Source organism: Danio rerio, chromosome 5, assembly GCF_049306965.1.
Source record: "Danio rerio strain Tuebingen ecotype United States chromosome 5, GRCz12tu, whole genome shotgun sequence".
Classification (NCBI taxonomy): Eukaryota; Metazoa; Chordata; class Actinopteri; order Cypriniformes; family Danionidae; genus Danio; species Danio rerio.
In genome coordinates, this window is record NC_133180.1 from 46,634,129 (window position 1) to 46,652,548 (window position 18,420).

Here is an 18,420-nt window from a genome sequence, read left to right on the forward strand (position 1 = left end):
GGGCTTCGGGGCAGAGTGAAAGGAGATGCAAAGGTTGCCTAGAGTCTGGTGAGGATGGTGTAGTACATGCACTAAAATAAATAAATATATAAGGGAAAGAAAAACGTATAGCTGGTCAGTTTAAGACAGGCTATTCCATACACCTTATAGGCTAGGGATCTTTTTGCTTAGGATCTGCCTTATGCTTCCCTTTTAAGGGTGTTGCATACAATAATAAAGTAGGTTTAATTTAATATGTGATATTTTTTGCTGCATCCTTCTTGATGTTTCAATAATGCATTTACACCACATTAAAGACAGTCACAGTTACAGCCAGTAAATTTAAGCTGTCGAGGTTTTTGTCAAGTTCAAAGTTTGTATTTGTGCATGAAACGCACGCGTTTAGATGCATGTGTGTGTGTGTGTACAAGACCGGCGTGTAAAGCCCTCGCTTTACAGCTCTGTTTGATGCCACAAGCAGCTGGCTTTCTTTCTTTCCTTCTTTCTTTCTTTCCTTCTTTCTTTCTTTCTTTCTTTTTTCTTTCATTAATTCGAATATATCACAAAATATGAATACAACAGAAAAACAAAAAACTTTATAAATTACATGTCCACTTTTTTAGGCTCAACACAATAGTGTTATAGATAAAATGGGCTAAGCTATATTGAAATCATTTAAAGAATTACAAATATCACATATAATAAAATCACATTAAATGAAAAAAACTATATAAAACAAATAAAAGCTATCAACAATGTAGTTATATACAACACAAATAAATTAAAAGGCATTTTAAACTTTCATTTCATTGACAAGCCTATCTGAAAAAAAAAAAAAAAGATTCTAGATATTTTCCGAATTCAGTAAACAGCAGTGGACTTTTTAAATATTATTTATAAAGTATTTGAATATGATGATACAGTATTAATCAAATCATGCAGTTTTTGGGCGAGTGAAACCATTAGAAACTACCTTATTTTCTGTCAGCCAGTCCTGTGCAGAGCTGCTCTACAAATGGATTGGGAAAAACTGCACAACAAAATGTGTTCTATATCCTCAAGCAGATGTTTATGTTTTCATATAATGTGGTAAAATAAAAATAAAAATCTAATTATAAATGCATAGTGGATAGCTGCTGAGCCCAACAAAATATTTGCCATAGCCTACATTTTATTACTTGCTCTTTGTCCTGAAACACATAACGGTTTTCTTTACTTAAGATAACCGATTAATAAGCAACATCCTTAAATTATGCTCTTAAATAAAAGGGAATTACCTATTAAGTGTCATATAGCCTAGGGAAAAAATTAATATGCCACTAGAGCACCATTTAGAGGTCAGAGGAGTGAGGTTTACCTGCACATCACTTTACTAGCTGGCCTTTGCTACATCCAGTTTAAGTCAGAATTATTAGCCCCCTTCGATTTATTTTCTTCTTTTTTAAATATTTCCCAAATAATGTTTAACAAAGCAAGGACATTTTCACAGTATGTCTGATAATATTTTTTCTTCTGGAGAAAGTCTTATTTGTTTTATGTCAGCTAGAATACAAGCAGTTTAAAATTTTTTAAACACCACTTTAGGGACAAAATATTAGCCCCTTTAGGTTCTCCCTGTGTTCATGTGGGTTTCCTCCCGGTGCACCGGTTTCCCCCACAGTCCAAATACATGTGGTGCAGGTAAATTGAATAAATTGAATGTGTGTAAAAGTACATAGGTGTTTCCCAGTGTTGGATGCTGGATAAGCTGGCGATTCATTCTGCCATGGTGACCTCATAAAGTGACTAAGCCTAAAAGAAAATGAATGAATGAATAAATAAATACAACTACTAATAATAACATTATAAAAATACAAATTGTCATTAATAAATTGACTACAACAGAGCCAGATTCCAAAGCCCCCAAAGTGAAGAAGGCATGTAGGTAGTATTTTTTTAAATGATAATAATAAAATAGTAATTTTTAAAAACATTTTAATCCTTTTATTCTTTTTAATATGTAAAGATATTTGTGTATTGCTACATCCTGTGTGTGTTAAGCAATAATGCGCTCTTTAAATTAGAAAAACTCTGCGGCATTAACTTTAGACCAGCTTTTACTTGGTCAATGCACTGTCTATTTCAGTTGCATCAAAATAGCAACATGACAACAATATGCCTTAACACACCTCCTTTTCAGATAAGCATAGCCATGAGTCCATAAAGTGGTGCAAATGGATTTGCTAAATAAACAATGTGATGCAAAACGTAAAACCGACAGTTGTGCTGGTCTAAAAATAGCAACAAATCAAGTCCTGTGTCTGCCACCCTACTGCACCCCCTTGGAATAACTCTAAATTATGGATGAATACATTTCATTTCATACTCACATTTATGAGTGTTTAAACATTCCACCATGGTAAGCGACCCGTGCAGATGTGAATGGGAGGAAGAATTTATATGCCTCTTAAGCTTTGTCAGCTAAACACTTTCTCATAGGATACATCTGTGTTTCCGTGCTCGTGACTCCTCAGGAACAGTCCTCTTTCCTCAATTCTCACCTCCTCGCGGTGCAATTAGAAAATTGAGTTGTCCTACAAGATGCTGAGCTCAATCGCTTTCTGCTTTGTAGGATATTTCCTGTTTTGTAGGAACAGGGAAGGATATTGAGAAGCACAACAGTTGTTATTCTGTGACACCAAACAACTTTCCTGCACAGAGGTTCATGGGGTCTAAATTTTCCATCAGTTGTACACTTTAAAATCCTTTATTCCGAAGGGCGCTTGGTTGTGGCTAGTTTTAAGAGCTTAGGTTTGAAATGACAGTTCAATATGGCAGCCATGTTTGTTTTCACTCTAAATTGCCCTTTGGAGGATGATATGTCCCAATTGGAACACACCTCTATACTTTGCTATTTTGGTAATAAGACTCATGTGCCACTAGGATAATCCCCTGGCAAACACACACACATATGCACATCATATTTTAATTACCCATAAAATCTTATAGAATTTTTTTTTGCCTCTGTTAAAGGGCACCTTTGATGAAAATCATCTTTTGTAAGCTGTTTGGACAGGACTGTGTGTAGGTATAGTGTGTCCACAGTCATATTGGGTTGATATAAAGACAATAAGCCTCTTTTTTTAATTTCTTGGCGATAAAAAAGGATCTAAATCCCTCCAATTTTGAGGCCCACCGCAACTTGAGGTACAGTAGGAGTGCAGTTTCCTTTCCCTAGCGAATTGATTGACATTCGCATACCATCATATTAACAAGACAGTTAATATGATGATACGCGAATGTATCATCATATAATATGCATAATCATATTAACAAGACAGGATGTGTGCAAAGCAACTGAGATTAAAAGATCTGTTAAGCTCGCTATGATCATCAAATGTGATCAAGAGTGAGTTTTACAAGTTGAAAACGTTTTTACAACAGTGGATGTTTGTAATAAATTACAGCGTTTTTACTGTCTTTACTTTATCCCCACAGCCGCATGTCAGTACAATTATAACAGAATATGCTTCAATCTAGGTTTGTGGACGTTAAATCGGGTTTATTTTGTACATTAACATAACAGAAATCTATTCAGCACTAGATAATAATGTGTATCCTGTCACATTTGCCATGCAAAAACAGTGCAAAGTTAAACACACACCTTGTGTGTGAGTGTGTGTGTGTGTGTGTGTGTGTGTGTGTGTGTGTGTGTGTGTGTGTGTGTGTGTGTGTGCTTTGTAACAGCATTGTGTGTGACTAATCGTCGCAAAAATGCTTAAATTAACTCCACAACAAATACATCATTAATCATGGTTAAAGCTCTTACTGTAGTATTTCTCACAATTGTTACGTGATATCTGCTTACTTTATGTCTGTCACCGTACATCATGAATACAGTAATAAACAAAATGAATAAAAGAAAAAAATTCTTGTGTGCTGGCAGAGCTCATTGTTAAATGACAAAAAAAAATTTGCAATGTCCAAGTGAACAAAAATACTTTATTCCTTGTTAGACATGAGGGTAATTGCCATTTAAAGTCACCATGAAATTAAAATTTGCTCTTCTTTTTTATTTACACAGTAGTACTTGTTATAAATAATGTATCTGTGCACTTTGTTGTTTTGTAAAAATTAATTTGCTCTCATAATCATGATCTCTCGTCAAATACCATAATCTTCCCCACCCCCTTAAAATGACTTTTCTTCATTTCTGGACACATATAATGCTTTTTATGAGGTCCTACCAGCTCATCTCTTGTTTCTGCTCTGCTTTGGAAGTACTCATTCAGTCAAACAACAACTAACAACCCATCTCTTCCATGATCACCTGAATCCCGACACTTTTGTCACTTTGGTTGAAAGCCTCTGCTAAATGACAACAAATAAATGTAAATTTAGCATCCCCTGATTGACTGCATTATGAATTGAATTTTACTTATGAATGTATTGGGAGTACAACTTTTTCAAAAGGATGTTTAAATGTACAACTCATTAATTATTTTAAAATTATTTTTAATTTCAAAATGGTGTCTGCAGTGTCACACAATTATATAAACGGTTCTAATTATTCATATTGTTCAAAAGCACTATTAAGAAGATTTCCAGTCCCCTACACACTGCATACCCCATTTGTCCCCTGCGTCATGATGTTCTAATTGCGTCATGAGCTCTGTCCTGAAATGTCATTTGCTTAGTAATTATAGACTTATCTTTGTCCATGCAGCAAGTATATTTAACAGCAACTTCCACCCCAATTTAGCATCTGCAGAACACACAAACCCCTTAAACACATACTATTAGTGTTGCATGCACATCACTGCAACCCCTGTAAAGTTTAATTAGCAACAAACAGCACAGATGATACCATTTTGCATTACATCAAAAGCAGATTTCTCAATTGCTCACTTTTGAGCTTTTTCAGGGAAGAGTTTGGCATCTATGAAGGATCCATGTTTGACTGTTGACATTAGGTCTTGTAACCTTCTAAAGTCACTGTTTATTTATTGTAAAATATAAGTTCAGTGATCAGTGATGGTTTGTGCTATAATATCATAGCATTGCCTAGGTCTAATACTATATGGGCTCGTAACTGCCAAGGACAACCCAACCATTCTGAAGCACCATGTATTCTGAAGACTGTGCTGTGTATCAGAATGCAAACAGCAATACTCATGACAGAGTGGTTTGATGAACATTAGAGTGAAGTTGAACATCTTCCATGGCCTGCACAGTCACCACAACTAAATATTATTGAGTCACTTTTGGGATGTGGCAGCACCGTGGTACAGTGGGTAGCACAATCGCCTCAGAGCAAGAAGGTCACATGTTCGAGCCTCAGCTGGGTCAGTTGGCATTTCTATGTGGAGCTTGCATGTTCTCCCAGTGTCGGCTTGGGTTTCCTCTGGGTGCTCCAGTTTCCCCCACAAGTCCAAAAACATGTGGTCCACGTGAATTGGGAAAGATAAAATTGTCCCTGGTGTGTGTGAATGAGTGTGTTTGGATGTTTCCCAGTAATGGATTGCAGCTGTAGGGGCATAAACATATGTTGGATAAGTTGGTGGTTCATTCCGCAGTGGCGATCCCAGATTAATAAAGGGACTAAGCCAAAAAGAAAATGAATGAATTAACTTGGGGTGTTTTGGAGGAGTGAATCAGGAAACGTTCTCCCCCATCAGTATCACGGACTGACCTATATTTAAACGTTTTATTCATGTAAAAAAACAAATATATACTATATTTTTGGCCATATTGTATATGTTGAAATACATTTCAAAATATATTTGAAAATAAATTAGTTTACCATATGGGCAATACTGGATATCTGTGTACACATTTTATTGAACCCTTCCAAAATCTATTTAGAACAACTCTTGAAACTTGAAATTGAAAATGGTATGTACCCTAAGACCTTTATACAAAATTGTATAATCCAAAGTAGTACACTTCAGTTTCAACACATACATTTATCAATTTACCTATTCCAAAAAAGAACTGTTTAGCCTCACTATTACAGTTTATTCATTATGATAAAGTGAGAGAAACTGAAGGTTATAAATAAATCTAACCATCCAAAAACTTAAATCAAATATTTATTTAATTCTGCTTAAGATTAGCAATCAGTTGATTATGTAGTGTACAGGTCAGGCTTGTAGTCAGCCTGGTGAAAGGGGTGGTTCTTTTTTTCTCAAAAAGTGTACTTTTTTGCAGTTATATGCCTTAGTTTCTATTTAACTATGCGATTTAAATACTGCATTTTAGTGACATTTTTTTTTTGCTGGATTAGCTAGTCAGATGTCATCATAACCACACTTTTTGATGTACTAAAAATATTTCCTAAAAATTGCAAAAAATAAATAACTAAATAAAAGACTAATTTTTGAAATACAAATTTAGTTCATCATATATCACTAGGAAAAAATAGCAATTTGTTAAAGTTTTAAAGTAAAAAAAAACTGTAGCCTACTATCATCATTTATTAGACAAAAAACTAGCTGGCCAGCACATTCAACTGTCCTCAGTCACAATTTGGCCATTTCAAAAAAAAAAAATTATAATTAAAACATAATAATATAATAATAATAATAATAATAATAATAATAATAACAACAACAACAACAACAACAACAACAACAACACCAATAATAATACAAAAATAATAATAATTAATTCTTCAGAATTTTTATAGCCACTTCGGTAAAAAAAAAAATACATTTGAAAATTCCTGGATATCAGCAATCGCTAAAATATATTCAAATGAATTTAATACGGTCCACTTCTGGTACTTTACACCTTTTTATTGCTAATTTTTTCATTTGAGAAATAAGGTCCAAGAATTAGAAGAAAAGTTACCTGAAATGTTTTCTCTGTTTAAAAACAATACAGTAATGAAAGTCCTAAAGCCTTTTTCGATGGGTTATTTTCATTATTTATGATGGCATAGCAGTTAAAATAGGACAAATGAGTTTATATATGAGACAATATCTGGACCTTTGTCAGTGAGGGGTGGGTCTTCTGAAACACCCCCTCCACGGCTAATGTGGCCAGTTAGCCTAGAACCTCATGGATAGGGGTAGATTTTCATCTGTTAGGAAGAAATTTTTGCCCTATACCCTGTTTGGCAGTCTTTTTGAACATATGTTTAATATTTTGCAATAATGACGCTGATGCCTGCCTTTTTCTGCCTTCTTGCTCTTTTCGACCCACAGCGTAACTCAGTAGCCTATGGATGTCGCATCAAAGATTCAAATGTTAACACTCAGTGGGTTATGTCACGTGACTCGTGTTACATTGTTGTGGCTTTGAGGCTCTATTGGATTCGAATTATTGGCCAGAGTGATTTAAAATGACACTTTATTACAATATATATTGACTATTAATATATTTTATTAATTATATAATAAATATAATATATAATATTAAATTACATAAAACAATTAAAAGGACAATTCTAGACCTTTTGGCCGTGGGGCGAATCACCCCTTGCTACTGTTATGGGTGATGATAAACTTTTACCACACATTGGCAGTTTATTCAATAAATCTGCTTATTAATATATTTAGCATTACACCCAGGCAAACTGGGTGCTTTAAGATGGTTTGCAGGGTTCAACACTTAAGTATTTTTGCTGTGTTTGTACATTATATAGGAACTTTTAGTCTGGTAGACTATAGTTCATAGTGCACAAAAGAGAAAAATCTCCGGTTGCTTAAACTGTAAGTCTATCTTTTTCTTCTTCTAATTTCTAATGATAGCATCTAGCTAAATTTCAAAATCTATGTGACTTTGACTTAATGGATTCTGCATTGCGTTAGTATAATGTATGAGTTAATTGTACTCAGATCTAAGGCGCTTTGAAAGAGTGTTGAAAAAAACTAAGCTGACCTCCAAGAACAACAGATATTCAAAATCAATGTGTTCTGCCTGTACTCTGAACCCGTAAAGCTCTGAAGCTTATTAGAGTCTTAAAAATGGTGCCAACTGCAATATAGTATTGACTGATGATTAAAACGCACAGTGGAGACTCAGCCAACGGAGATTTCATTGATTACCATGACTGAAACAGTTATTTCATTTCACTTTGAGAATGTGAACGACGTGTGACAGAAGAATTTGATTCCATAACCTATAGCTGAAAACAAAATGAACTAATAATATACCTCTACTTTTTGGATTATTGGACCATAACAGGTCTGGGATTGAAATTGTTGATCAATGATATTGATTCAACTCTTTCCATGGTGCGGCTTAAAATCTCTTTAGCCACAGTTACCATGAAATGGGTCTTTAGCAGTGAACAGCACGCAAGCATTTAGGGTGAATTGAGTAAAATTGAAATGGTCTGTAAGAAGGATCTTTGTATTTGAGAAAGATGGTGAGAGGGGTTAAATGGTCTCAGGTAAGTGTGAAGAATAATGATAAAATGTCTGAAGAAGGTGTAGAATAAAAAAAAAAAGATGTGCCTATCTGATCTTATTTATTAAAAATCATGGATTATAATCTTTAATACTCGTACCATTTTTATTTATTGCTCTTTCCCAGCCATTTGATAAAATTCCCTTACATCTTGAGCTACAAAAAATTATTACATAAATACATTTTTTTTTTTGATATTTGTCTACTTAAAATGGCCATTTCTCCATTTTAACATCAAAATGACATATCTGATGATTTCAGATGCATATCTAACGTCCCCTAGCACAATGTCATCTATGGCCAGGATATACAATTGGTATCGTTCAACTTAGTCCCTGATTTATCAGAGATCAGGGACCAGCGAAATGAACCAACCATGTTGCATATGCCTTTTCCGCCACCCAGCACTGAGAATACACTAACGTGTGAACCCTCAGAGCTGGGAAACACCCATAAACTCTCTCATTTACAGCAACACTCATACGCTACACTATGGATGATTTTGTTTACCCAGTTGAACTATATCGCATGTCTTTGGACTGTGGGAGAAACTGGAGAACCCAGTCGGTGGCCTCTTCTACACTTGACTCTGGCCCTTGAATGCTCAGGGCATTCTTGTACCCCAAGGAGGGGTACAGACTTAGGGCGTATTCACTGTAGCTACAGATGCCTTGAATTATCCCCCATCCCCTCTCCCCCAACAGCCTGCACTCATACTGCATCTTTACCTTCCAAACCTTAGCAAACTCATGTCATGATTGATGCTCAGCAAAGTGGAGATTGCTGTAGTTCTATTTTTTTTTTTTTAGTCATTTGATATGCATTAATACATAGTGAAATATTTTGCTGAACAGATCTACAACGTTTGACGCTTATAAGTTATCATAAAAGTCATCATGCTGCATGTATTAGGAGGTTTGCTGAAGCTGCAGCTGACGTGAGCAAGGGGTTTGTATCTTTAATAAACTATGTCAGTTTGCTTCCATTAAAAAGTAAGAATGATTAATAAATCCATATGAAATAGTCCCTTAAAAGTGATGTCACATTTTCAGTTTCGGGCTCAGGCACACTTTGCACTCACACTACAAGCATACCGTGCCAAAGCCTAACTGAACCGCGCTCTGGCATACCTCTTCCAACCGGGCCAGGGCTGGCCACCTGAACCGTGCCTGGGTTTGATTCAAAGTACTCACACTTGTCAAATGAACCAGGAAACTCGTCAGGGCAAGGTTTGGATAGCATAGTGTGAGCGCACCCTTAAGGTCCCCACTAACATGGCTCAACCTATAGTGCCACAGGCCTTTTATCTGCCTCCTTTCAAGTCACAAGAGCAGGAATTTTCTTTGTCCAGTTAGAGATCTAGACGCCTTTGTCCACAGAGCTGCCCTGTGGCATACATCAGAACAGTTGTTTGCTCTATCCTGAAACCATCATCGCGGTTCCCCTGTGTCCAAGCAATCTTTGAGCAGGTGGAGATGCTATTTCACTAGCATACAAAGTCTACTTTCAACCCTTTCCTTGGCTCTCCGGGCCGAATCAACATGGGTATGGCAGCTTCCAAAGCCTTATTCAATGGAACATCCTTGCCGATGTATCCAACATAATGGGAAGGTTTACCCTTCACACCTTTAGCCAGTTTTATCAACTGGTTATAGATCCCTTTCCAGAGTCTAACACTTTAGAGCCTTGAAGCGGACATGTTACCCGGGCACTCAGTAAGACATTGTTGGGATTGCGTTCAGCAACAACCTGAGAACCTCTTGCATTCTCAGGTTATGGCTGTAACCATGGTTCCCCTTCAGGGAACCTCAATGCTGCATCTAATTTTCTTACTTTCTGTATGCCTGGATGCTTGTTTCGACAAAGTTGAAGTTGAAGCTGTATGGCAAGCCCAGGTTTTATAAAGTTTCCTGGTATAACGTATTGCATGTCATAAGACGTGGTGACGTTCCGCCAGTTCCATTGTAGTGATTACTGTACACACATGCTTCAGGACTTTGTCAAACATGAAGTGCTCCCATAGCATCAACATTTGATACAGCGTTGAAGTTCCCTAAAGGGGAACTATGTTTTTACCCTTCCATCAAAGAATAATTTTGCTTTGGACCAACCTAAAAAATATACTGTAATTTGTAACATCTACATTTAAAAATGTCTCTCAAATTATAGTTTTGACTTGGTTGAAACTAAAAAATGCCATTTAATATTAGTATTTATTCAAAATGTTTATTTTGCTCAAGGAAGAAAAGAAGTTGAATTGAAATGCAAATTGAAATTCTTTGGTTCACCTTCAAAATCAAAATAAATGTGTACTGTGGACTATAATAAATACATGTAACTCTAGATTATGCTTTTGTTTTATTTTCAAGAACTGAAGTAAAGTATATGCTGGTGCTTTCAGTGTGTCTATGAATGTTTAGCAAGATAGTAATCAACTCAAATAAGAAATTTTTCAAGTGGTCATATAACACAAAATCTGGGAAAATATGCCAGTTTATGGTAAAAAAGCTTTTTTTTAAAAAAAATAAATAATAATAATGCTTTTATTTTTTTATTAAATAAAAAGGTGTACTTTAAATGAAAGACACGGTAGTTTCACTTTTCAGTGTACAGTGTTATGAAAAATGTTATGTCTCACAGGGTGCTATATAATTAAACACAATCATGAATATGAAAAGGACACTTTAACTTTAACATGACAAAGAATAATAAACGGAGCCTAAGGAAGTATCCTGTTTCTGTGTCAACAGCTAAATGAAGATATATTCCTTTTCTCTTACTGTCAAACCATGCTGTGTCCAACGCTTACATTCTCCTCATGCCTAATTTTCCTCATGCAAATTTTATATATCACATGGAATCTCATATAGATATTACCCTGTTTCTTTTATTCATTGTTCCCTTGGGCACCAACAAGCATTTGCACTTAAACCTACAGTAGAATGCTGTTGATCTCATCAAACCCTCAATCTTTTTTATGCAAGAGATAAAGAAATAAAGAGATAAAGCCCATGATAAATATTTTAAAGCTATAACTGAATGCTGAATTGTATGCATATATTGGACAATTGAGTGCAGTATTATAATGGACTTTTTTTTTTACTATTTTGTCTGAAAATGTGTTGGGAGCTTATCTAAGCTCCTCCTGTTCACTAGTGCATCGCCTCTATGACTATGGACTGTATGTTTGCTCGTACAGATGAACTGAAAGGTTAATAAACCCAAATAGGTCTTATTTGTTTACAATTTTGTGGAAAACAAAGAGCAGATATACTCTAAGGCCTTTGCTCTAGTTCAAAGTTTGTTTGCTGTTTTTAGAACCTATTTGCTGCTTAAGTATGTGTTAATGTGGCCTCTGATGTAATTTACACAATGATTCTTTTATGCCAGAAGTATGTTTAGTATAACAGTGGCCAGCAGTATACTCTAGAAACCTATGATGAAAATCATATTTTTGCAAGCTTTTTGGACAGAACGGTGTGTAGGTAAAGTGTGTCCACAGTCATATTGGGGTCATATAAAGGCAATAGGCCTCTTTTTTATTTCCTGACATTAAAATAGGATCTAAATCCCTTCCATTTTGAGGGCTACCGCAAAGCGACATGGGGGTGTGGTTCCCTGCCCACCGATTTGATTGACTGCCAGGTATTAACATGTCTCTGTAGTGCATATAATCAAAACAATAAGAGAGGATGAGCAATCAGGATTAAAAGATCTTATTAGCTCTCCATGATCATCAACCATAATCAAATGTGATCAAGAGTGAGTTTTACAAGTTGAAACATTTTTAAAACAGTGCATGTTTGTCATGAATTATAGCAATTTTACCGTCTTTACTCACCAGAGCCGCATGTCAGTACAATTATAAAAGAAGACGCTTCAATCTAGCTTTGTGGATGTTAAATCTGGTTAATTTTGTACATCATCATAACGGATATCCATACAGCTGTGGATATTAACCAGAGATGTATAAAGTACTAGAGACCCAGACTTAAGTAAAAGTACAAGTACTCTATCAAAAAGTGACTTGAGTAAAAGTTGACGTGCTCTTTAAGCACCATACTTCAGTGGAAGTACTAAAGTATTCAACATTGTTTGTACTTAAGTATTGCAAGTAGTTTATTTCAAAATGTACTACTCAAGTACTGAAAGTAAAAGTACAAGTATTGTGTAATATAGTTAATAAAGCAGTCAGAAGACATCATATTGTTTTGTTTATTTTAAATATCTGTTTTTGGGGCACGTGATTAAGCAGAACGAAAAGAAACATGGCATATGATACTGTTTTTCTCTCGCGCTCGAACCACAGATCTGACAGATTATAACAGCTTTAACACGCACCTTTCAAAGTTGTGTGTCACAAAAACACTCTGTAATCCACTCAAAGCACTTTTGAAACCCATTTTCGGATCGCAAATTACCGGTTATAAACGCTGTAAACAGAATTTCTAAACATTCTACCGGAAGACGCTGGTCACTTTGGTGCTTTCCATTAAGTAGCCAAGAAAAAGGTCTATAATTGTAACAAGTAGGGATGTAAATCTACACTGGTCTCACGGTTTAGTTCGGTTACGGTTATCATGCCATCGATTCGGTTTAATTAGATATGTCAGTGCATCACGGTGCATTAACAATCCTTTCCATAATTAGATTTTTCTTCACAACACAATAATTTTTTAATTAAAATATATAAATATATTAATATATTATTTGTAATACAATAATGTCATTTAACACAGCAGTAAGATATTTAAGAATTTAAGTATATTAAGTGTACCCTTAATTTGACCTGCTCAAAAAAAAAAAAAAAAAAACGCTCTTTCTGATTGTATCAAACAAAACTCCAATGCAAGCACAGAAGACAGCATGAACATTCATAGCAAATAAACAAATGTAAATATTATCCCGCTTGCTTTTTAAGCACGACAGGCAAGGTCTTACAACCCTATAATAGATTATTCTTCACCTGCTCAACAGAAAGGGCTGCTATCGGCTTTAGAAATTAAAGCGATGTTGACCGATTCGTCTATATGCGCATAATACAAGGTTATCGTAGGTAATCCATAACAGACACAGTGGAGAAAACTCGCACCTTAGGCAGGAAAAGTTACCAAACAAACGCAAGCGCGTCAAACGTCCAAAGTGAAAGAAAGAGGCATAGATGAATCTTACAGCATTCCTCCGTAGTAGTGAAATAGCGGCTCGTGTGCTGCGCCGACTTCATTGTAGTAAGAGCGTTACTCGCCCTCGCCTCCGCCATAGTATCGCATGAAGGAGATAAATGACATCATTATGTAATAACCAGTTATGATCTATTACTGAACCGATATCAATAATTTTGACACCCCTGGAAACGATTAACGATGCGGCACATAAAAAAATCTATCAGAGTAAAAGTATTAAACTCATCGAAAATATGTACTTAAGTAAAAGTTCAATTCAGCTTTATTTGTATAGCGCTTTTACAATGTAGATTGTGTCAAAGTGGAAGTAGGAGAAAAAAACAATACTTCAGAGGAGTACTGCCTTTTAGTACTTAAGTACAGTAGTGAAGTAGTTCTACTTCTTTACTATACATCTTTGATATTAACATGTATCTTGTCACATTTGCCGTGCGAAAACAGTGCAAAGGGTGTGTGTGTGTGTGTGTGTGTGTGTGCGTATGTGCGTACGTCTGTGTGTGTGTGTTTGTGTGTATCTGCATGAACTTTGTTACGGCATTGTGTGTGACTCATCAAGGCAGAAAGGCTTGAATTAACTTAAGAAATACATCAAATAATCATTGGGAAATTTCTTACTGTAGTATTTCTCACAAACGTTATTTCTGAAAAAGTGAAGTAGACCAAAAGATCCTCAAAAGCTAGACATGCCCAGAGCCAAAGAAATTCGAAATCAAATGAGAAAGAAAATAATCAAGATCTATCAGTTTGGAACAACTTTATAATACCATTTCTAAAAACTTGTATTACTATCTTTATGGGGACTTCTTATAGAGATAATTATTTTTTCATTATACAGATTCTCTCCCCCTACACCAACCCTACCCCTAATGCCCACACAGGAAACAATCTGCATTTTAACGTTATCACTTGATTTGTCATATCCCTCATAGGGACCAAAAAAGTAAAGGTCAAAATTTAAACCTACATTTAAAAGAGAAGCAAAACAAAAACACATACTATATATCCACTACAGACTAATATGTTGTTGTTTGACATCATTTAATTCAGGTTATTTTCCATTGTGGTGTTCAAGTATAGGTCAATATTGCAATCTTGTGTAAAACCTTTAACCCAGATGCTTACATGTAAAACTAAAACTCAAACCTTTTGATAACTCCCTCTCCTGTGAAAAGAACAATGCATCTTGCTTTAATAAGTAAAAAGCTAATATGTGTCTTTCCTAAGAGATTTTTAACCTTGTTCTTAATGCCAGGCAAGCCAGATATGAAGTATTCTTAGATAAACTTTAAAACTGTTATATGCAGTTCTGTGTATAACCTTTACATTTTTTCATGAGATGTTCCTGTAGGTCATAGCAATTTTGAGTCATTTCTGTCAAAAAGTTTTAGCGGTCAACTGTGGGTTTGACAGAGTCTTGTTTGCATTTGAATATTTACGTAACTCTGTTTTTACTGTAGTTAATTTTTGACCATGCACACTTTTGTCTCTAGTGAAACTGCACGGAGTGGCAGTTTCTAATTCTAACTCATCTTGAAATTATAACCAGTGGTTAATAAGAAATGATGAATGCATCTTTAATTTTAATTTATGCTTTAATAGTCCCAGCATTGCTGGCTGACAAAGGTAGGAAGAACAAACTTCTATTTCACAGTGGTAAAATGAAAGGTTTTCAAGACATTCAGTTTAATAGTTTAATGTTGAGACTTTGATGTAGGATTTATCTTTCAAATGTTTATTTAAAGTTTAACAGAACTAGTGGTGTTTGTATAACTATAAAGTTTATGTAATATGTGCTCTCTGCAGGTTGGGAGCTAAAGGCACTGAATAAATGCACTAAAAAAAGAAATAGAAAATGAAGAGTTCAGATGCAAAAGCCACTAAGAGCCATGTGAAATGTTCTTTTAAAATGAGCACTTGTCAGGCAGACCTGTGTGTAGGTTCAGTTATTTCAGATTTATGATGATGAATAAGTTTGTTCCATTGCCTTTAAAGTAAGGAAGGTGATGTTGGAAAAATGTTCATGTTAGAAGAACATTTCAGGTGGTACTTAAATTACAGCTATATGAAAGGGTTGATTAATGTTGTTATGTTATTGTGTGCCTATTTAGATTTGCATTTATTTATTTATTTATTTATTTTTGTATCTATACAGGCACCTATACCAAAGAAAAGGTTTGTCAAGACCTCCAAGTCATTGGAATTGAAAAATTCAAAGAAATGCAAGTATACATTTTGTTATTCAAGGATTTATAAAGTACACCCACAGTTTGTGGATATACATTTTTATTATTATTTTTATTATATTAATATTTTATTAATATTTGCTTCATACTGTGAAAAATATCTGTCTGTGAAGTTTGTTTCATAAAGTTTATTTTTATTTATTTATTTATTTATATATTTTTTTTCTTTAATAAATGTAAACTGTGTGTACATGCTTACATAACTATTTGCCCATACTTTCCCCCTGCAGGGTCACTGTCCTCTACAGTCAGAAGTTCCCGAATGGCACATTTGAGGAGGTGAACTGTGTGGCAGATGAAATGACCACGCTCGCAGAAAAATGCTGCAAAGATGATGCCAGTCCTGACTGCTATGACAAAGGAGTAAGTGTTTGACCTCTAAGACACATTTTGTGGCTGAGCACAATTTATCGACCAGCTGAACTCCATTCATATAAAGGTTATTTCCAATACACATCTATTATGAACAGACATAAACAACAAAAGAAGAGTTTCACAGCATTCTCAACCTTAAAATGCTGGATTATCATCTTTATAATAAGCCTGTGTTAGGATCACATTTGTCTAACATTTCTCACTTGTCATTTTGGAATAGAATTGGCAATGCTTTTAATGAAAAAAGAAACACAACAGTGCTAATCAGGCAATTTACAAAGATTAGCTTCACCTTTTTGGTGATACTTCACTTTGATGGCTTCCTTTAGTCATTTTGTTGACTAAGTAATTGTTTGTCAGCTCGCAGTATTAATAGACTCTCAGGGTATTTTATGATAACACTTTATTTTGGTACTTTACTAACAGACGATCTGCAACTGATAATTAGATCATTTTACTAAACCTAACCTAAAATTATTGTAACACTTCAGTTTAAAGCACAGTTCACACTATAAACAAACCATTACATACACAACTTTTAGCTATAAAAAGAAAACTATTAATTATTTGTTCATTATTAGGTAGTAGTTGGTTTTAGCAACATGTAAAATTAGGAATGTAGAATACATTCATTTTCTTTCTGGCTTAGTCCCTTTATTAATCAGGGGTCGCCACAGCGGAATGAACCACTAACTTATCCAACATATGTTTTACGCAGCAGATGCCCTTCCAGCTGCAACCCATCACTAGGAAACATCCATAAATGCAAATTCACCTACAGGCGAGGCAGTGGCGCAGTAGGTAGTGCTGTCGCCTCACAGCAAGAAGGTTGCTGGTTTGAACCTCGGCTCAGTTGGCGTTTCTGTGTGGAGTTTGCATGTTCTCCCTGCCTTCGCGTGGGTTTCCTCCGGGTGCTCCGGTTTCCCCCACAGTCCAAAGACATGCGGTACAGGTGAATTGGGTAGGCTAAATTGTCCATAGTGTATGAGTGTGTGTGTGTGTGGATGTTTCCCAGAGGCAGGGTTGCGTTAAAACTTGCTGGATAAGTTGGTGGTTCATTCCGCTGTGGCGACATTGGATTGATAAAGGGACTGAGCCGACAAGAAAATGAATGAATGAATGAAAATTCACCTACCGCATGTCTATCGGGAGAACATCCAAACTCCACACAGAAATGACCCAGCTGAGGCTCGAACCACCAACCATCCTGCTGTGAGGCGACAGCGCTACCCACTGTGCCAATTTAGAGAATAAGTCATACTTTAGAATAAGTCATACTTTATAGGTACAATAAAACTGTTAATATTTGAATATTTTAAGCTAATATGTTAGTAGTTTAGAGTGGGGATTGTGACAATCTAAAATGTTACCCTGGTAGTTGACATGTAGTTGCAAACTTACCTACAGTTAAAAAAAAATAATAATTACAAAGAGGACATGTTTTTCTGGCTTATGTTGGTAAAAGCTGTAACTATTTTGGTTATGAAAGCCCAAAACAAGGAGAATCACCAATGCCTTTCAAGTATTTTGACAAAAAATAAAAAAAAATAAAAAAATAATTCAAGTTACATAAATTTCATTATATTATAACAGACGTTTTACCATTGACTGGTTTCTTTTTGGAGTGGTCTGAAAAGCATGAAATTGCTCTTATATTTTGCCTGTTGCCTTTGATAAGTGATTAGTCACATGACAACTGTTTTCAGAATTGAGCGCCCCTCAAAGAAAGATAAAACGACACAGTCCTGACTTCATTAAACATTCATAAATGCACTCTTTTGTGCAATCACAGAAACTTTTATGCAACAGTGCGTAGTTCCATGAAGCATATGAGAGAAAAAGAATTAAATCTTGGACAATGACAGCCAGCACAAGACCATATTATTTGCCTTTCCTTTTGCATAAAAAGCTAAACTGGATTAACGTAGCTAGCACTATTTTTTTTTTTTATCAATATTAGTGATCTCATGAATATGCAAATAAGAATACTAAAGCAGTGCGACATCTTCAAACTGCTAACCCTGGTGTAAAGTGAAACAAGATAACACAGGATTTAAGTTCCTTAGATTAAACAAGCAAAATGTGAAGTGAGAAGTCCAAAAGATAAGTCAAAGTCAAAGTCAAAGTCAGCTTTATTGTCAATTCAGCCACATGTACAAGACATACAGAGAATCGAAATTGCGTTACTCTCAGACCCAAGGTGCTTAACATTAATATAAAATATATATATAAAAAATAGTAGGGTT

At 35.2% G+C, this 18,420-nt stretch overlaps 2 protein-coding genes across 2 annotated transcripts in view; one reads left to right on the forward strand and one right to left on the reverse strand.

Moving 5' to 3' along the window:
• npffr2a (neuropeptide FF receptor 2a) overlaps positions 1–18,420 on the reverse strand; it is a 230,925-nt gene that overhangs the window by 158,252 nt on the left and 54,253 nt on the right. The window lies entirely within an intron of this gene.
• Positions 15,031–18,420, forward strand: part of gc (GC vitamin D binding protein) — a 45,668-nt gene continuing 42,278 nt past the window's right edge. Inside the window, 3 exon segments of the mRNA NM_001002568.2 lie at positions 15,031–15,179; positions 15,709–15,775; positions 16,030–16,162. Coding sequence (NP_001002568.2) covers positions 15,116–15,179; positions 15,709–15,775; positions 16,030–16,162 — 264 coding nt within the window. The 5' untranslated portion in view covers positions 15,031–15,115.